The sequence below is a fragment of the Trichosurus vulpecula genome, chromosome 3 (genome assembly GCF_011100635.1).
Source record: "Trichosurus vulpecula isolate mTriVul1 chromosome 3, mTriVul1.pri, whole genome shotgun sequence".
Lineage (NCBI taxonomy): Eukaryota > Metazoa > Chordata > Mammalia > Diprotodontia > Phalangeridae > Trichosurus > Trichosurus vulpecula.
The window spans coordinates 433,277,032-433,297,916 of NC_050575.1; the positions used below are offsets into that span (position 1 = coordinate 433,277,032).

The following is a 20,885-nucleotide window of genomic DNA, read 5'->3' on the forward strand; positions in this document are numbered from 1 at the left end:
TGACCAGTAACAATCACCATCATTGACAAGGTTGAATGAGAACCGAATGCCCCCCAGTTCAGACTGTATGAGGATGTTGATGGAACTTGAGGTGTTTGGCCTTGAACAGACTTGTGCAGCAGGGGACAGTGAGGTGGGCACCATGCCAGCTGGCTTCAGGTACTCAAATGGAAGAGGGGTTAATGGGGCTTGTCCTTTTTAGTTCCAGAAGGCAGAACCGAGAACAAGGGCTGGTGGTTTTAAATGAGTACATCAGAACTCCATGTCAGAAGCACTTTGCTTTGCACACTCACCTAGTCCCTCCTGTTCATTTCCCATTCCTTCTTTAGGGAATTCTTATGAGGAAGTTCTCTTCTTCATCTGTGCTGGATTTCCAGGACTAAGCATTGATAAAATACATTAAAAAATAGAGCTACCTTTTATAAGATAAAACCTCCCATGTTTTCACCTTTGAATCACCCAGGTTAACACAGGCTTAGGAATTGAGGAGTGACAAGGGGAATGATAAGGCCAGCCTTTGAAATGAACATTGACAGCTTCTGGTCTATGACAGTTTCTATTAGCATATGGGATATTACAAGGATTGTTAACTCATTTAATAATTATTCTGGTTCTGTGTACATTGAAGTTTAAACTCCAAATCACTGGCATACAAAACAAATTGTTTATTTTCTGAGATCTTTTTTGTAAAGCATTTTGTCGTCATCTTAGTTAAAAAGTTCCTTTATGAGGGAAGTCATTTTATTTCTTGTCTTCAGTCTTTAATTTTTTAAAATCTGTTATCCGGTTTCAAAGTGTCCCCACCCCAAATCCCACAAGAATGTTTTTATTTTTTTGAAGATCCGATGTGTACTTGTGCATCACAATTGAATGTTTACACATCCACATATCTATTTCTCCCTTAAATTGTTGTATATAACATTTAATAGCCATGCAATTTTAGTCTCTTCAGCAGTGTGCAGGGATGTTTTTAACGAGCGAGAAAAGTCTGATCCCCATTAGGAGGCCACACAGTTTTCCGCAAGAAGAAATTGACCATTAACTTTCCTAGAGGATGCTAGCTTTGTCTTTGTGGCACGTGATGCTTGTCCAACCCTGTAGATTATGTCCAAGCTCTGTAATTTCTGACAGCTGTGCTTGCTTTTCCTCTTTCTCAGTTTTTTTGTGGTTGAAGATCACATTTTACATACGACTCAGGGCTTAGTGAATAGAGCCTACATTGATGAACTATGGGAAATGGCCTTGTCAAAAACCATCGCCGCACTTCGAACGCACTCGGTAAGTGAGCGGCCTCTCACCGCTCTGCTCTGATTCTGTGACCCCTGATAAGGCCTTTCTTCTGACTTTTCTTTAAGTCCAGTGCACAGGGACATGTTGGACAATAGTTGCCCCTTGAAAGGGCTATTCCCTTCTGCTCCCTTGATGGCCACATTCTCCAATATTGAGCTCACCTTTGGCTGAAGGTCCAAGTTGGAAATTATGATTCTGTGTTCTGTTCCCGCTTTCATTTTCAGCTGGGTTGACTTTTCAAGAAGTGCCAGTAGAGGGAGCTTGACCATTCTCAATCAAGTTGGCAAATCCTGAATGTGATTGCTATCAAATTATAGAATAAGGCATTTCAGATTTGGAAGGGACGATATATATAATTGAATGAAGGATATTCATTTGAGAAGGGACCAGGAAAATGTCAAGAGGAAAAAAAACACAGAGGGGAGACTGAGGCCAGTGTTTTTGTATGACATGCGGTGGGGGAAGGACCAAATTTCTTTTGGGCAGACTTCGTTGGACCTTGAGTTCTGATCTAATGAGCCACAAGCATGCTTGTGGAGCTCAGAATGAATACAACAGCTTTTCTTTTTTTTAAACAGTTCTGATTTCATCAATTGAGTGTAATTGGTCTCTGAAATAAGTTGAGATGTCTATGGAAGTCTTTCTTCAGTTTATCTAAGCAGTGGCTTCAGTGCACCCAGAGGACACACTTGGTGTTGCTCTCAAAGCCAATCTGAAAAACAGTGGCTATACCTTTAAGCTGAATTCTAGCCCTATCTGCTAGTATGATCTGTGTTTCAAAAAAAAAAAAAGGGACAAAGTAAGGAGTGAGCTATTGTCCAGTCACTAGACCTCCTTCTCTCTAGCCTTGTGGCTATATTTGTTTGATATGACTGAGCCAAGCCCCTGCATAGCAGAGGGACAGCAAAACTGTGCCAGAAGCTTTGGCCACCTCACTGAAGTGTCTGAAGATCAGGGGCTGCTGCTAGAGCTTGGGGATTTAGCTGACTCTCATTACCCTCTTTATTGGAGACTGGGTTTTGGCTCCTCAGTGCTGAGTTAGCAAAGGAAGAAGAGAAGACTTAAGGGAATGATAGACTTCCAGAGCTGGAAAGAGACTTTAACAGTATCTAGTCCCTCCTGTTCATTTTACGGATGAACCAGTTCAGTTTCCCAGAGGACCTGACTGGCCAAAGCCAGTTAGTGCCAGTCTCAGAATTAGGATCCGTGCTTCCCAGCCTCCTGGCCAGTTCTCTTTCCAGTCTACCATAGACGCCAGTTGTCTTCACATTTCCCTATGGCTAGGACTTGTCCTAGGAGAGACAACATCCAATTGTGCCTGATGGAGCCAGGCGCGAGTTATTTCTTTAAGAAGCCAAGCCCTGCCTCCACGGCATGAGCATGTCTGTACACTGAACCATATCGTTAAGAACAGGAGAAATTCCTGGGTTGACTTTGAAGGTAGGTATAGATCAGGAATGGAACTTTCCAGAGTTGTTGGGAAATAGGGGGAACTTTTCTTTTTCTGTTTGAGTAATAATATAGAGGAGCTGCCTAACTTCCCTGACCTCAGTCTCCTCTCTGTGATAAATGGACCCATAAGGGGCACTGCCCAAGGGGATTGGTTATTACTATGGTTATTCCCTCCTCCATAGTGCCTAGAGGCAGGCCAGTTTTGCTTTTGCACGTTTGTTGATAATGATGTTGGAGGAACCATGAGAATGGATCCTTTTCAATCCCTTGTCTCGAACAAGGACATAGAATAGGTATGCTTAGGGTTCCAGGGAAGGAGAGTCTCCAGGCCCTCATGAGGATAAAATTTAGAGAAATGCTGTATGCTAAGAGCGTACAGTTGTGTCTGAGAGACTCAGACACTCACAAGTCCATCTTTTCACAAATGAAAATTGTTACAGATACACACAATGCCCTTGTAAGGACTATACTAGCACTGCGGCTGTTGGTCAGTAGACCTTGCTCCCTTAGATGCATTGAAGGCTGTAAGAAAAGAAGCCTCTGTCTTTTGGGACTATCTCTTCAGGTGGCTTATGGAGGTAGCATTGGAAATCAAGGCTTTTCTACCACTAAACATCCCCTCTGTGTCTTCTGAGTCTCAGTTGTATGACTTGAAACCAACTTGCAAGAATCAGAGTGTTCTTCAGGCCCGAGGATGGGCCTCCACGGGACTGCAGGGAATGTCCCAGCTCCCCAGGCTCCCAGCACTTCCATTTCAAGGAGAGCTGAGATAACAACAAATACAGCCCCGTTCTCTAGAGAGGAGTGGATCGGGGTGAGTGGGTGAATGACTTGGCATTTCTGGGGAAAGCTGTGTTGCCCTAAGAGAGTTGCTTTTCCCACTGAGTAACTTTCTTCCTCTAAAGGGAGGTGTCCTCAGGTGTTCTCTCCTAGAGATTTCAAAGCTCACTTGCTCTCTGTGTAGGAAGGGAAGAAGTTTCCAAAGCCCCTGGGCAACTCCAGACTCAGAGTTCTGTTGTTGGAAATGGAACAAACTTTTCTCATTAAGAACAAGGAGGTGAAATTGGAACTGGGAAGCGAAGCCGCCTGGCCTTCAGTCCAACATGCCCTTGGTCAGGCTGTCAGTCCTTGATTTCTGCCCTTGGTCAGGAAATGCAGACTGGTTTTCTTCCTTCCTTGAGGCTTTCTGGTTGGCTCTCAGCTTCAGGGAACTCTTTTGCTGCTTTCTGGCCCATCTCTGTGCCTCCTGTACGTAGCATGTTCTTGGGTTCCAGGTGTACACCTCAAGAATTGCCCTCGAAGGATGGGCACAGGCTGAAGCTTTCCTTTGCATATTCATTGGGCACTCTCCTGCATCCCTGACTCTTGCCTGAGGGATTCTGAGCTGCCTGCTCTGCATGTGAAGGGCCGAGGGGGACAATGGTGCCTCCCTCTATACAGAACCTCCCTGTCTTAGTGCAGATGGTTATCCAGATTCATTCAGAAGTTAGATAATTGTAGAGTTCTCCATGTGGCTCCTTAAAGTGGAACTTGGAATCACAACCTTGGGTTTGAATGCCAGCTCTAAGACTTCCTAGATCCTAATCATGAAGAAGTCCCTGGGCATTTCTGAGACTCAGTTGCCTGCTCTATTAAAAGGGCCCACCATGCCTACTTCCAAAGGTTTTTGTTAAGAAGGGGATAAGGATGGATGGAACCTGTCATTTCAGTGTCAGTGGGTACTCCTGGACAAGGAAGGTGGGCAGGGGCCTTCTCTGCATCATAAGGTCTGGCACTGACTGGTTTTGTGACGTGCCTCCAGCAGTCCCCTGGAAGGCGTCAGAGGCAAGACGTCTCCTCTGAGTGCCCTGGCCCCGAGGGCTCCTCCATCACACTCCTGTGCTTTCTTTTTTTGTGAATGAGAACATTTGCAAGACTCTTAAGTGCTCTAGAAATTGGAGTTGTGACTATGATTCTTTCTCATGACTGAACAGTGAACTGTGGCTTCAGTTGCAAGCATTTGATTTGGTTTCTTTTCATGATCCTGCTTCTGGATCTTGGTGGATGGGTTATGAGTGCTGATGTTCTCTGAGCCCCCTCCCACTGTGGAGTGGGAGGCTGTAGGAGCCTGAGGCTGAGCAGGGGCTAGTAACACCGGAGGAAAGCAGAACTTTCTGTTTGATCTACAGTGTTAGAAGTCGTGTTCTCCCTTCATTTTCTTTGTTTTTCCCATAGTCTTACTGCTCTGATCCAGACCTGGTATTGGATTTGAAGAACCTCATCGTCCTTTTTGCTGACACACTTCAGGTATGTGACTTCCCTTCGGTTAAATCAACCTCAGCTTGTGAGTAGTTCTCTCCCTATGTAAATTTGGGGGAATGCCTTGGAAAGTTTACTTGTGTTGATTTTCCCATGTGGCACCCCTGCTAGATTGTTATTGTCTTCATCATGTTCCACACCCTCCTCTGCCCTCTCCCAGCCTACTCTTAGCCCTTCCTCTCCCACATTTTATAGAGTGCTGAGTAAGTTCTTATTTCCAAACAGCAGGAAGTGAGAATCTGGGTTCCAACCAAGGGTGTCTTTGGATTTCCTTGGGTTCTGCCTTCTGGAGAAGTATTGACTTATAGGAAGCATACTTTAAGGGAACCAGAGTGTGGTGGGGAGGGGGCATGGGTTCCCTGCTTCCTTTTGGCTTTCATTAAGGAGTGGGAAGAGGGGCTGCCCTTGAATAGAAGGAGGTGGGAGTGGGGGAGGCCAAAGTGTCAGTATGCAGGATGTTGAAAGTGATCTTAATATTAGGAATGGTTTTAACTTTCCAAAGCTAAAGGTTTAAATCCATGTGAGCCCTGGACTGGCTGCCTCTGGGGTAAGAATGGCAGGCCCACCCAGTGAAGGCCCATTTGAATTGTGATCAAGTAAGGAATGATACAATTCAGTGTCTGCTCCTCAGCTAGAAAAGGGGGCATCAGTTGTGAAGTGCTAAGCTTCTTTCCTCCCTGCCTCCTCCCCATTCTCCTTCCTAGAGTTAAACATGTCAGAAAAAGGAAGCTGACTTATTCCTCTCCTCCAGGTGTATGGTTTCCCAGTAAACCAGCTTTTTGACATGCTGCTTGAGATCAGAGACCAGTACAGTGACACCCTATTGAAGAAATGGGCAGGTGTTTTCAGGTGAGAGGTGACCATTCAACTTGCCTTCAAGGACGCGCTGTGTCTCCCATGCGGCCTCTCCTTCTGCCAGGGCCGTATGAAACCCCTCTGCTCAGGAGGCTAATTTCATGAATTGCTGAGGATGGAAAATATTGTCACCTGGCAGCTGCCCTCATCATGACAAACCCGAGATTGTAGACATGCAGTCTGATGCTGGATTCTAAACTTGCCAACTTGATATGCCCTGCCTTTGAGAGGCCATGGGATACACTGGGCTTGGAACCAGAGGAACAAGATTCAAATCCTCACTTTCTTAGTTACTGCCTGAGTGACCTTAGGCCCAGCGATGTTCTCCTTCTGTAGATGGAGGGTAGAGTATAGCCTCTGATTCTCTTCCAGCTTGGCATCTCTGATCCTGTGCCCTAATGGAGCACTGGGGGAAGATGTAGGGGCCTCAGTGAGACACTCGTCATGGCAGATACTTCCTAGCTATGTGACCCTGTGCAAGTCACACAACCCTGTTTGCCTCAATTTTCTCATCTGTCAAATGACCAGGAGAAGGAAATGGCAGACAGCTCTAGTATCTCTGCCAAGAAAACCCCCAAAGGGGTCACGGATAGTAGGACACGACTGAAATAACTGAACAAAGGCAGAGGTCACAGTAGCAAATGAAATTTGAATCAGCCCCCCTGATTCCAAAGCCACGTCAGTAGTGTCGATCCCGGGACCCAGGCTTCGTGTAATCAGGTTTATGAAAAAAACAGCTTTAGATAAACTATTTTTCCTGATGAGCTTTCTTATACCCCAAACCCCATGCAGATGAACCCAGGTTTGTCTGATTTACAAGAAGGAGGACACTTGGGGAGAGGGGAGGGTTAGCATTATAGCAGGAATGCTCTTGTGGTCCCCAGATTTCCTACTAGTACCCAGGCTTTCCTTTCAACCTTCCTGGAAACAAGACATTTCCATTTGGAGTTTTCCTTGTGTCTACAGACCTTTCTCCTGGGCTCTAGAGAAAGAATGAGATGAGGAAGACAGTCTCTGTCCTGAGAGAATAGAAAGACAGGGCCCCAGTCCCCACAAGAGAAAGCTCTCTTAGAGTCCACCAATGGTAATTTCTGACTTCCATCACAGACTGGCACTGTGATTTCACCCCCAAGGACCATTATCTCTTTACAGAGGCCTTTTCCCTTTGTTTCTCTGGCCCCTTCTGGGTCATTCATTTAAAGTAACGCTGGCTAGTCAGGGTACTGAGCCCCAATACATAGCATTCTCTGAGTATAATCTACTTAATGAAGAGGATAATAAAATATCCTAATTGTTTCTACTTTGATTAGAGTTCATGTATTTTGGGGAGGGCCTTTGCAGCAGTAAGCTCAGAAGCACATGTCCAGAGACATAACTCTTGCCCTCAGATCATTTCTGGACTGATGGCTTAGACATCCTTCCTTCTGGGGAACTCCTGGTATAGATAGTCAGGCACAGCCCATATGAAAAGCCTTCCAGTGACCTAGAAAGCACCAGATAAAGAGATGTGACTGAGCACCTGAGTGCTGAGGCCTCACAAAGGCCAGGATAATGTACTGAGGCCTCAGGGAGAATAGTCTCTGTGTTAGGCACAAAGCCTGCCTGGATCTCTCACCAGGAGGATCCACTTTGCCCTTTTCAGAGCTCGCGTCTTTCTAGTTCTCACATTCCAGTTTTTGTGATTCTCCTTCTGGTGGAGGCAGCTACTGAAGCACCTTGGGAGATCTGGTCACCTTTTGGAGTAAAACAAGCATGGAAACCATGTTGAGAGTTGGGGGGCATGGGGTTGCCATCGTGACTACTGCCTTTGGGCTTGCTCAGTCAGCTTGGCATTTGGAAAGGACTAAGGTGGAAAGGGGACGTATCTAGGGTCAGAGGAAGGTGTTGGTCTGAGAGACAAGTCAGCAAGCTCTTTGGCCATGATTACTTTCTAGTTGCAATACATGTCTTCCAAGATCATAGTGATTTGGTGGCAGTGTTACATGGAAATTTACATGGAAATTCCTATTTGGGTCTTGAGACAATTCATTCTTTTTCCTTTCTCTAGAAACATACTTGATTCAGACAACTACAGCCCTATACCAGTGTCCAGTGAGGAAGTCTACAAGAAGGTGGTTGGACAGTTCCCATTCCAAGATACAGAACTGGAAAAGGTAAGGAGAACTTTCCAGTCTCTGGATCCTTTAGAATCTTTTCTTTCTGGCTATTAGGATCCCTTTCAATTTCCTGAAAGTGACCCCTTTTAACTCCCCAGGGAGGGACTGGGCTTAGCCTCACATGCCTGTGCCAGGAGCTGGAGGAGGGGAGGGGTCCCCTGGAAGTGCTCTCCTCTGGGAGGTCTGGGACTGGCTCTGGCGGTTTGGACTCTGGTATGTTGTCGGATGCTTTCTTAGGCCCCCATTTCTAAAGGGCCACTTCATTCCAGCCCCGAGGAGGGAGATCTCAGAGAGATTGTCTCCACAGGAGGAATGAGCTGCTTGCTTGCCTTAAATTGAGGCGCGTGTTTCTCTTGGTTTGTAGTTTGTTTGTGAAGGTCTTTAATGTCTTCTGGCTTGTGACTCAGTGTCTTTATTTCCTGCATTTACAGCAGCCGTTTCCAAAGAAGTTTCCTTTCTCTGAATTTGTGCCTAAGGTTTACAATCAAATTAAAGAATTTATCTACGCCTGTCTTAAGTTCTCAGAAGATCTCCATCTGAGGTATAGTATGAGACAACGCAAACATAGCCAGTGCCAGGGCCTTGCGCTCTCTGGACAAAGACATTCTGAACAATTTGCGATGTTCTCCTTGAGTTTGGAAGACTTACCCTGGCCCCCACCCAGTATGCCTTTGCCCTATTCACGATGTCAAAGGGAACAAAAAGCAAGGAAATCTGAAGCCCTTTTCCACCTTGATTCTATTCCTTCGACCATATTTGCTCTGGGCCCTTTCTTTCCCTAGTGCAGGCTTATAACTGGATGTGCAGTGTGTTGCACAACTTTTCCTCCAGGGTCCAGCTTCCCCTTCCTTTGCATGGTTACATTTTAAGGCCAGTAGTTGATTAATTGTCTTGCAGGGATCAGGGAAGAGGTTTAGTTTTATTTTTCATCTTTCCCACAAAATGTACAATGAGTACAGGTGGCTGTTCAAGGAGAATATTAGTGTGTTTCACTTCTGTTCAGAGAGACTAGTCCCCCAAAATAGTGTTTTTAAATTTTATTTTAAAAATATTTGTGGATTGTACACATGAGTAGTCTTCTCAGATGGTCTAGTAGACCATCTTTTAATGACATCAAGATAAGAGTGGATGAAGCAGATAGGCTGACCCCTCAGCGTGAGAGAGGGCTATGCCTGGAGAAGCCAGTTTGGAAACAGAGAAAGGTTTCCCTTATGTAATTCTCGCTCCATTTTCTTCCCACCTTCATCTTCTACTGGTGAAACGTGGGTTGGGTTTTTTACAAGACATGTATATGACATTCCATGATAGTCTGGCTGAGTTTTACAATTGCTTTTGTGAATAGAGATTGAACTTAGTTTTCCCTTTCTTCTCCTGATTCCACCATTTAAAAACAAAAAAAGATTTTAGCATTTAAATAAATAAACCCCATAAATAGTCTATTGAGTCAATTCTTTCTAAGTTTTGCCCTCTGAGTTAGGTTGAAAGGTGGCGTTGGGAAGCCAACTTGCTCTCTGACCTTCCTGTGAAATGTTGCCAGACTCATAGAGATGTCAAATTTCCCTGACTCCTGGAGCAGAGATGCTCCCTGTGGATTACAAATCAGAACTTCACTTCTTTTCACCATGCCCAGGACGATGGCTTTTGTCATTGAGTGGTCTCCAGGGCACTACCTTCTTATGTCCATGGATGAATGTTATTCACATTCTTTGAACGTGGCTAGCTTTTTGTGGCCCTGCTTTTTGGCGGGGAAGTGAAAGGTTGAAGGCAGAGTGTGGGTAAAGCCAGCTAGAGCCTTCCTCTTGCTCAAGCATATGAAGTATTTGCCTGAAAACCCTAGTTGACACTTTCTGCATTTCACACTGACAGTTTGAATGAGGTTTTTATTAAGAAGTTTGCTTGCTAAGCTGACAGCAAGATTCCAACCGCCCTCCCCAACTTCTTTCTTTCTTTTCTTCTTTTCTTTTTTGGGGGGAGGAGGGTTGTCATTTACCTTACACCCTGGAGTGACTGGGGTCAGTCTGTCAATCACAGCTGACTTTGAGGTCACAGCTACTGTTATGGGATATGAGACATTAGCTGTCATGAACACAGACGGGGTTTTTTAAAGCACTTGGCTAGCTTTTTCTTTCCAGGAAAACTAGACCCTATAGGCAAAAAATCAGGGTAGGTGGAGTTTTGAATGTGGGTTGTTTTGGTTGGGGGAAAGGGGGACGAAATTTATTCTCTCGAATCAACTTTTCACTTTTGTCAAGCAGAAAAAAGGGAGGGGGAGGTCATCTCCTTTACATTGGCCAGAATTCACTGAAAGGTATTAATAACATTTAGAGGAGACTGCCTTAATTACATGTTTTCTGAGGACATAGGTCTCCCTTTGAATGAAAGTTCATGTAAAAAACAACAGGGAAATGATATCTTTAGGGGAAAAGACTTTTCTGGCAGCCATGGTTGACTTGTTTCTTTTTTATTATTTTGGTTTGGGGAAACAAGGAATACATATTGTTTAAAGAATGAAGTGAGTGCAGGAGGAGATGAGAAAAGCTGATCAGTTCTGTCCCACTGCCCAGTCTTTAGCTGGCACGGCCAGTGAAAATCAACCCCTGTTGGAGAGCGGAAACTACGCTTCACATTAGAGAAGGTTCTGCAAGGGAGATTGGGAAAAATCACAGAATTTGGTGAATTGTGTAATATCTGTGTCCCTTTACTCTAAGCCCTTCCTCTGCCTCGGGCTAAGGCATTCTGGTAAATAAATCTCCAACATGGAAAAGCCCAGGAACACATTTATCCAGCTTGTCTTTGGTGTTGAGCTTAGAGTGACTCCTAGGGAACACTGCCCTTGTCCGGTTAGAGAAGGCACATTTTTCTCTGTGAGATTGTAAATGATTGATACTCATTGTGTGTAAGACCCATCAGATACTATTACGAGGACCTGATCACCTCATTCTGTAACAGGATTTTTCATTTCCCTCTTGGCCAAAAAACCTCCCGTGACTTGGTTGTGATTTTGGGGTAAAAAGTGATATACTTTAAATGCTATTTCCGCAAGATGATCATTGATAATCAGTACTGAAAAGGTGCTTATTATGCATTAAGCAGAGGGAAAACACCCTGGAGCCCAAATCCAGAACTTCCGGATTAAAAAAAAAAGTACTACAAATCCTAGAAAGAAATAGTTCAAGTACCAAGAAACCCATATCAGCCTCACACAACTTCTGTAAAGAGGAGAACATTTTGGCATATATTTCTGAAGATAAAATCCCAAACTCACAACCAAGTGTAATTTACCTATCAAGAATGAGTGTGATCCTACTGGGAGATAAATGGGCCTTGAATAGAATAGAGCACCTTTGGGATTTCCTGATGAAAAGACTCGAGCTGGAACTTCGAAAGGCAAACTCAAGCAACAAGAGAAACCTAGAAAGGTAAATATAGTTGAGCATGTGTAAGCGTCTAAATAATGGTGAACTGCTTACATTCTAAGAGAGGGAAAAAAGAGAAGCACCCCTTCACAGCTTCACAGAAGGAGATAAGAAAGGCAAATTTAGAACCTATGGCTTTATTTTATCTTGTTGGTTTAAAAGAAAGAAGGGGAGGAGTAAATTAGAAATATAATAGGGGATAAGTGAGAAAGAAGGAGGTAGAACTTGCCTTTTCTCATCTTCAGGATGCATAGAAGATTATTCAGATGGGAAAGTTAGAGTGGCAGGGATGGGCATCTCATTAAACTCATTTTCTTTGAAATTTACAAATGATGATTGAACACACATACATTCATATTTTGGTGTAGAAGTATATTAAACTCAACAGGGAAACAGGAGAAGACAAGGTTGTAGATGTTTAAGAAGTAAGGTAGAGTCAGGAGACATAAGCAAAACAGACTTCAACTTTGGGAAGGATGGGTTATAAAGTAGAGATTGAAGGAAAAGGAGCAGTAAGATTGAGAGATTGTAGTCTGAGTTAAATGAAAAGAAGAGGGGCAGCAAAGAGGGAACAGACTGCTTTGATTATAGATTACTATTATCAATCTCCTTTCTTTTCTTTCTCTACCTAACTCAGCTGGGCCATCTCGAGTTGTTTTGATCTATATCTGGCCACTGGACCCAGATGGTTGCAGTGGAGAAAGTGAGGCTGCTGACTTTGCACAGCTCTCCCTCACTTAAATCCAGTTCACTTGCATGTCATGGCATCACCTCCCTGATGTCATGGTCCTTTGAGAATGAAGGCCAAACAGCAGCAACTTTACTCAGTATGAAATACTAACCAGGTTTTGTGCTCACATTTCATTTTTAGTTGGCTACCAATAAACAAATCATTTTGTATATTTAAATGGCAAAGTTTGAGAAAAGATAAAATATCTATTAAATATTAAGAATTCATTAAAAAATTATCCTTTTCTTTACCTTCCTTGTGTAGAGGGAAGCAATGATAAAGAGAGGAAAAATATACTTATAAGATATACTTATAAAACTTATATTAATACTTAGATATTTAGAAACATTATACTTATAAACATGAACATGAATGGATGAACTCTCTCATAAAATGGAAGAGGGCAGCAGAATGGGCTAGAAGACAAATTTTCAACAATAAGCTGTATATAAGAAATGCTTAAAACAAAGATTTACCCAGAATCTTTGAGGGCATAACAGAATTTATTATGCCTAAGACAAACTAAAAAAAGCAGGTGTGGCAGTCATCATAGACAAAGCAACAGTAAACATAGAGATGATTAAAAGAAACAGAGAAACTCCATTATAGTTAAAAACATCACAGGTTATGAAATAATATGAACACTAAACATATGTGCACCAAATGGCATAGCATCTGAGTTCTTGAAGGAAAAGTTAATCGAATTAGAGGGAAAATAGCAAAACTGAAATTATTGTGCGTTTTACATATCCAGACAAATCTAATGAATAGACTGACAAGACAGACTTGAATATAATTTTAGAAAAAACAAATATGATAGATTTCTAGGAATTACTATATGGGAATGGAAAGGAAACTTTTGAAGGGGGGATAAACAGGATTAGATGGATTTACAACTGAATTATATTAAATATTTAAAGAACAATTAATTCCATTATTATGCAAAATTGTGTAAATTATGTGCAAAAAGAGTTAGAGAAGAGGGATTATCAGATTTCTTGTATGAAACAAATATGGCATTAATACCTAAACCAGAGCAGGACAAATCAGAGAAAGAAAACTGTAGAACGCTTGCCCTAATTGACACCAATGCAAAAATATTGAATATAATATTAGCAAAAAACTATAGTAACATATTAAAAAGAGTATGTGACTAGGTTGATTTAAGTTAAGAATACAAGAATAGTTCAATATTAGGAAAACCATATACTAGACCATATTGATAAGAAAAAACAAAATCACATGATGATAGACAAAGAAAAAAACTGCATTAAATATAGCACCTATCTTTTTAAAAAAATATTCAAAATCATAGGAACAAATGGACTTTTCCTTAATATGGTAAATATGTCTTTAAACTAGGTCTTCTTTACCAGCAGTCTATGAATTTTTTAAAAAAAATTTAATAATTATGTTTCAATATAACTCGTTTCCTTTTTAATAAAAGACATTGTTCTGAGGAGTGCATTGGATTAACCAAGGGGACTACAGTTAAATATCCCCCCTCATGCACATGCATATATGCACCCACGCACACGTATACACATGCAGGGGCACTTATACACACACACATACACATACACACATACATCCCTCTTCATTTAAACTAAGAGATAGCATTATTGGTATTGGAAAAATAGAAATGATCAGCTTAAAGGAACAAGGCTCACTGTTCACTGTTAGGTGATGTCTCTCTAGAAACGATAGAGTGCTAAGACATAGCCTGGAGGAAATAAAAGGGTCTTTGCTGCAGATAATGATTCATCAGTTAAGCATTTATTAAGCACTTACTGTGTGCCAGGCAGTGAGCTAAGCACTGAAGTTACAAAGAGGCCAAAAACAGCCCCTTCCCTTAAGGAACTTACGTCTAATGAGAGAAACCACATACAAACAAATACAGCAGAAGCAATCTGCAGGACAAACAGGAAGGATGTGACAGAGGGAAGCCTTGGAATAAAGAGGGTTTGGGAAAAGCTTCCTATCAAAGATGAGATTTTACCTGGGATCTCAAAGGAAACCATCTAAGCCAATAGTTGGAGATGAGGAGTGAGAGTGTTCCAGGCCTGGGAGACAGAGAAAATGGGTGCCTTGTTTGTGAAAAGTCAGAGACCAGTGTCACTGGATGGAGGAGGAAGGTGTGAGAAGACTGGAAAGGCAGGAGGGCGCTAGGTTAGGAAGGGCTTTCAAGGCCAAACAGAGGATTTTGTATTTGATTCCAGAGGCAACAGGGAGCAGCTGGAGTTTATTGATTGTGTGTGATTTGGGGGATGGGAGTGGGAAGAGAGTGACAGGGACACGATCAGACCTTCACTTTGGTGGCTGAATGGAGGATGGGCTGGAGGGGGTAGACACTTGAGGCAGGCAGACCTCCCTCCCTGCTCCGGGGGGCCATTGCAGCAATTTGAGTGTGAGGTGATGAGGCTGGGGGCAATGTCCAAGGACACGAGGGGCATAGTTAAGAGATGCTGCAGAGGTGAAATTGACAAGCCATGGCAACAGCTTCAATGTACGGAGTGAGAGAGAGTGAGGAGTCCAGAATGACTCCTGATGGGCAGGGAAGAGGGCGTTGCCCTCTGCAGTAGTAAGGAAGATGGGGGAAGTTAAAATAAACCCATATAAATCACCAGCCTTTTTGTGTGTTACCAGCAAACCCCAGTAGGAATAGATTGAAAGAGAAATTTCATTAAAGTCATTACTTAATGTATAAGATATTTGGGTATCTAACTACCAGGACACACACACAAATTTTATGAATAAAAATAAGTATAGAAACAGAGACTTAAACAATTGGTCAAGTTCTATTCAAATATTGCCAGTGCTGTCTTAGTTAATTTACATATTGATTACCACATCACACCACCAAAGGGTTAATTTATATAACTAGAATGAATAATACAAAATCCATCTGAAGAACAAAATGTTCAAGAAGCTCAAGAAAAATAATTTTTAAATAGCGAGAAGGAAAGGGGCCCAGCCATCCCAGATCTCAAACTATACTATTTTCTATTGGTTAAGAAATATAAAAATTGATTAGTAGAACAGATTAGTTATATAAGATCAAGAAATTAAAAAAAACCTCATAGATCTTTGGTCACCTCAAGGTCCACAACTGCTTGTAAAATGCTGTGAAAAATGCAAGGCTTCCTGCAGAAATTAGGTTTATACCAACCCCTCCTTTTTTATATCCCAGTAAGCTAAAGTGAGTGTGTGACGTAGGTATGAAAGGTCACATAAGTCAAAGAGCGAGACAGAGAATACCTTTCACAGCAATGGATGGGTGAGGAATTGTTGCCAAACAAGTGATAAAAAATATCACTGGAGATAAAACTGACAACTTTGATAATATAAAATTGAAAAGTTTTTGCACACACAAATCTGTATAGTTAGAATTAGTACAGCTGGGAAAATATGTTTGCTTCAAACTTCTTTTATTGAGGTCTGCTACTGAAGACGTATAGTTGATTGACTTACATATGAAGAGGAACCATTCCCCCGTAGGTAAATGGTTAAAGGTTATGAGCAGGAGCTCTCAAAAGAAGAATGGCAAGCTGTCGACAAGCATATGAAAACATGCTCTAAAACGTTAAGAATAGAAATGGATATATCAAAAACTTTTAAAACCTCATGGCTATTACATTGGCAAAGATGACTCAGAAAAGAAGGTGGTGCTTGTTGAAAGGACTCTGGGAAGACACACACAGTTTGCTTTGTTGATGGAGATTTGCGTTTATCCAGCCATGTTGAGAAGCGATATGGAATGAATGATACCACAAAAGTGATTAAGTATGCAACTCCTTCTAAGAGCAATAACATTACTAGGCACATGCTCCCAGGAAGCAGAGCAGGAGGGAGAAGACTCGCATACACAAACATTGGGATGGCAGCGAAACTGCAAGTGTGCCCATCAGGTTGGGAATGGCTGAATAAATTGGGGCATATGAGCGTAATGATGTATTACTACTATGTAAGAAGTGATGAATGATGTATTTAGAGAAGTCTGCAAAGGCTTTTATGAACTGATGTAGAGTGAGATGACCAGAACCAGTAGAACAATACATGCAGTGACTCTGCAGCAAACTGATGATGAATCGTGCTACTCCTGACAGAGAAGTGAGGGACCGAGGTAGACAAAAACCCAGTGGTTGGCTATACATATTTGTTATGGAGGTTGGACTTTTTAAGTGAGAGAGTTGGGGGAGGGAAGTAGTGATTGTGATGCCAAAGAAAGAAAGAAAAGAGTGCCAATGAATCATTTTAAAAGCACATATAAGAGAGCTAAAGAAAAATCAGAAAGAGACTAGAAGGAAAGTATTTGATCTGCTATCTTAAATTCATTATATGCTCAAAACAATAGCGATTTAACCTTTAATGAACACTCCTCTTTTTGTTTTTTTTTTTTATGAAAGTGTTTGTTATTTGTCAAGTTCACAATGAAAAAAGAACATTAAAAATAGAATTATTAGCATTCATAGGTTTGGCAGTGTAAAGGCAACAGGAATGAAGGGACATGTTTCATTCAGAGCAAGAGGGATACGGGACAACATGGGGTGTTGAAGAATCGCCTGTGATGGTGAAAGTGGCAGAAGAGTCAGGCAGGGCTGCTGTTGGAGTAGAAGGTGAGCTTGTACTGTGCTTGGTGATCTGTTAGGAAAGGGAAGGGATTTGGTATTGTTTGATGTGTGTTGCTCTCTGAAGAGACCTCTCCTTGAAGAACAGTGGGCAAGGTTACTCCAGTGGTGAATGTATTTTTAAGTTCTGGAGGTCAAGAGATGAGGAGCAGCAGACTTTGAAGGAAATAGAGAAAGCCATCTTGTTTGGACAGAATGTTCTTGACTGGGAGTAAACTTTGGTTCAGAAACTCCTTATTTTCTGTTCCCACTGGATTAGGAAGGTAGAAAAGGTGCCCCCAGAGAGAAGATGCCAGTCAGTGGTATCAACCCAGAAACTGGCACAGGGGTCATCTGTGACCACTGTGTGATGAAGCAACAAGTTTTGGAGGATTCAATGTAGCAGGAACTGATCTGAATGACTAAAATATCTGTGTACCTATTTCTTTGTTTTTGTTCATGCAATCCTAAAATAGCTATTTTTTGAACAGTTCTAGGGAAAACATGTATGGGACTATAATTTCCCTCAGGAAAAAAGTTTTCCAGCATCATTTTACCAAAAAGTATTGCAGCATAATGAACTCTGCAACCTCTCTGAAGCCTACTCCAGGATTCTTCTTTACTGCTTCTCGGAAGTCCCATTTATCCTGGAAACATCTTCAGTGAGGTTCAAGTGGAGTGTCTTGATTGAAGCAAAAAGTTGGCGAGCAGCCAAGTGACCTTTCAGATAATAAAACACCTGAGCACATTGAGGACATTCAGCTCCTGGGCAGATTCCATTTAAGTTGCCACAGCTTTGCGGCCTTCACTGGGGTCTTGGCCCTAGGAAAGGGTCATGGGCATCCAGCTGGCCATCAGCTGGCAAGGTATCTGCATACCTGCTTGTGGTATGCAGATGTGGTATGCCTGTGGGACTTTATTTTACATTGAATCCACAGCTCTGTTAGAAATCACATGTCTTTCACTTTGCAGTTTTGATATGAAGTTAATCTAGCTTTCGATTACAAATTATTATTTGTACTTATGGCTGTAGTTTAGCTTTGGGAGAAAAGACCCTCTCGAGTTAAAGGGAAAAGTTGGTAAGAAGTGGAAAAGGAATGAAAAAGGGAGAGTCGGGAGAGAGAAAACTTGTTACAAACTTTCTCCTTGTTTTTGTAAAGAAAGGCACTGGGTGGATATGAAGTCCAAGGACCTGGTTTTGAATCCTGATTGTTCTCATTTGTATGTGCGTGTGTGTATGTGCTGTGTGTGCGCGCACACATGTGGTGTGTGCATGCATGTGTGCATATGCATGTGTGTGGTGTGTACATGCATGTGTGCATATGTATGTGTGTGCATGTGTGTGGTGTGTGCATGCATGTGTACATATGTATATGTGTGCATGTGTGTGGTGTGTGCATGCATGTGTACATATGTATGTGTGTGCATGTGTGTGTGCATATGTGTCTGTGGGTTACACAAGCCTCCTAACTTCACTGGGCTTCTGTGTCCTCATTTCTGAAATGAGAGTGTGGATTGGTAAATGAAGATGCTACAAAAACTAAAGAGCTCTGTGAAAGGTGAACGATTTGGGCTGGGTGAGCTTTAAGGTCACTTCTCACTCTGTGCTCCTGGATCCTCTGACCTTTAGGTTACAAGAGCCACCCAGGGGCCATCGGGGAAGAGCAGGAAGCTTTAAATCCTGCCAGAGTCACAGGTCATGATACATACCAGTCAGGTGGAATGAAAAAGCGGGGCCCAGTTTTCCATTTCCTGACTTTGCAGTGACCTCTTTTGTCTTGTCCATGTGGGGAAAATAGCCCATTTGTAAATGCAGGTGGAGCCAATGGCATTCTCCAAAGAGCTTGATTTGTAGGCAGCTAGGTGGAATAGCAGATGCAGGGTTGGGCCTGGAGTCAGGAAGACCTCAGTTCAAATCCTGCCTCCTCTGACAGTGACTAGCTGGGAAATCCTGGGCAAGTCATTTGTGCAGCATGACTCAGTTTCCTCATTTGTAAAATGGGAATGATAATAATAGGACCTTCCTGCTAGGGTTTTGTGTGAAGATTAGTGAGGTCATACTTGTAAAGTGCATTGCAAACATTAAGGGTGCGGCTGTTCAGTCGTCCATTCGTGTCTGCCTCTCTGGGATCCCATGTGGAGCATACCAGTATTGTCCGTGGAATTTTCTTGGCAAAGGTGGTTTGCCAATTCCTTGTCCAGAGGAGTAAGGCAAACAGAGGTTAAAAGACTTGCCCAGAGTCACACAGGGAGTGTCTGAGGCTGGACTTGAACTCAGGTCTTCCAGACTCCAGGCGTAGGGCTCTATCCACTGAACCACCTGGAGGCATATACATACACAAAGATAAATATTGGATACGTAGGTACACGTACTAGCTATGATTACACATGTGAATATGCATCTCTGTTCATGGTAGCCACAATTAGCTGTTATTAATTTCTTAAAAACAATGAAGTTAAGGACATTAAAACACTTTGGAATTCGAAAATTAAATTAGGTAAATAGAAACATTTATAGACATATAATGAAATTAACAAAACTGTGGGACTTAAGAATTAAATTGCTTTTATTCTTACTGCTTCAGGGATCAATGAAATTGTACTTCATTTAAGGACGGATTTTGAGTTGAGTTTTCTCTGCACACAAATAGCTTTGTCCACCATTTTGCTAATGCTCTGGTTTCGGCTTATTGGTTTAAGTTAAAATATGCTACCACGTTACTTAAGTACTTGTTTGATGGTCGCACTTTGTCTTGCTTTCTCTCCTCCTTGGTCGCCCACTTTTCTCTTTTTCCTCCTCAGCATACACAGCCAGTTCACTAATATTCGTGGTAGGGTCATCTATACTAGATTATAAGATTCTTAAGGGTGGGTCCTGTGCTACCTCTGCCTCAGTGCTGGTGGATTGCTGCTGCAGTGATCTATCTGATTATGATGATGCCAGTTATAATGGTGCTAGTATGTTTAGCCTGGATCCGTGAAGACTTTGATGAAGGCTTCTTTGCCTTTTTTGTGTCCCGGATCCCTTGGACAATGTCCGGTTAGGCATAGGGACCCCTCCTCGGAAGAAAGTTTTTAAATGTACAAACTACATCAGATTACAAAGTAGCAATGCAGTTATATTAAGATACAGTTATAAAGTATTTCAGAGCCCATAGGTCCAGGGGCCCTCATTCCGATGCTGAGACCAGTCTGGCTACTTGGGTTCTTTGGGACATCTGTGGGTCCCTCACTTTTTCCTTGTTGCCCAGTTTGCCCATTTGGATAATAGATCTCAGTTGTTGAAACAACACGGGCACTGTGTTGCAGAAGTGAGAAAATCAGTAGACTTGGCATTTCCGTAGCAGCAAATATTGCCTCTCCTGCCTTCTGGGAGCTGATAGATTAGCAGAAAAATGCAGACTCAGCCAGCTCATCACCAAACACAGTGATCTAATTTCTCTGGGAGTTTGGGGCCCATTAGCCGGGGCTGCCCAAACAGGGTCCCCTCGAGGTGACATGATGGATGGAGGGGCTGACAGGCCGCCAGCTTCGCTCCCCAACAGACTGAGATAACTGGAGGCCTTCTTGTTTCCCTGCATCTTCTGCTTTGTCCCCTCACCATTTGTCAGGTGGAACGGGATCAAGAGCCAGAGGCCAGGGAAGGGGGAGGGTGGGCGGGAGAGGGGGTGTCCCCAAGCTCTGTACTTATCAAGGCTTTTGAACCTGCCAGTTTGAAATTTTCTTTGCCTGTCATTCCATTCAGGAAGATAAAGGACACTGTCATTCCAAGCCTAATGCAAGGTTGCTGAGAGATCAAAGGGAGGGGTGGTATTTTAGTCTCTTCCCAAAATCTGCTTCAAAAAGAAAAGATTACACCTCTGAGAAGGGATGGAGATGGGATCATTTGAGGGCACACTTCCTGGGAGCAGTTAGGCTCCCTTGGGCAGATGTCACAATTCCCAAGGAACTGCCCCCAAAGCTGAAATTATTTCTGGTTAAATCGAGAGTAGAAAGAAGCCCCTTTGTTCCTCTGTGACCAGGCAACATCTCCTTAGGCCTATATTTTTGTGGAGGGCTTGAACTCTGTGAGTTGAGTAAG

General features: G+C 42.6%; 1 protein-coding gene across 1 annotated transcript in view; it reads left to right on the top strand.

The window, feature by feature from the left end:
- EXOC6B (exocyst complex component 6B) overlaps window positions 1-20,885 on the top strand; it is a 618,488-nt gene that overhangs the window by 320,726 nt on the left and 276,877 nt on the right. Inside the window, exons 11-15 of the mRNA XM_036751845.1 lie at window positions 1,158-1,278; window positions 4,957-5,028; window positions 5,792-5,889; window positions 7,943-8,048; window positions 8,483-8,592. Coding sequence (XP_036607740.1) covers window positions 1,158-1,278; window positions 4,957-5,028; window positions 5,792-5,889; window positions 7,943-8,048; window positions 8,483-8,592 — 507 coding nt within the window. The remainder of the gene's footprint in view (window positions 1-1,157; window positions 1,279-4,956; window positions 5,029-5,791; window positions 5,890-7,942; window positions 8,049-8,482; window positions 8,593-20,885) is intronic.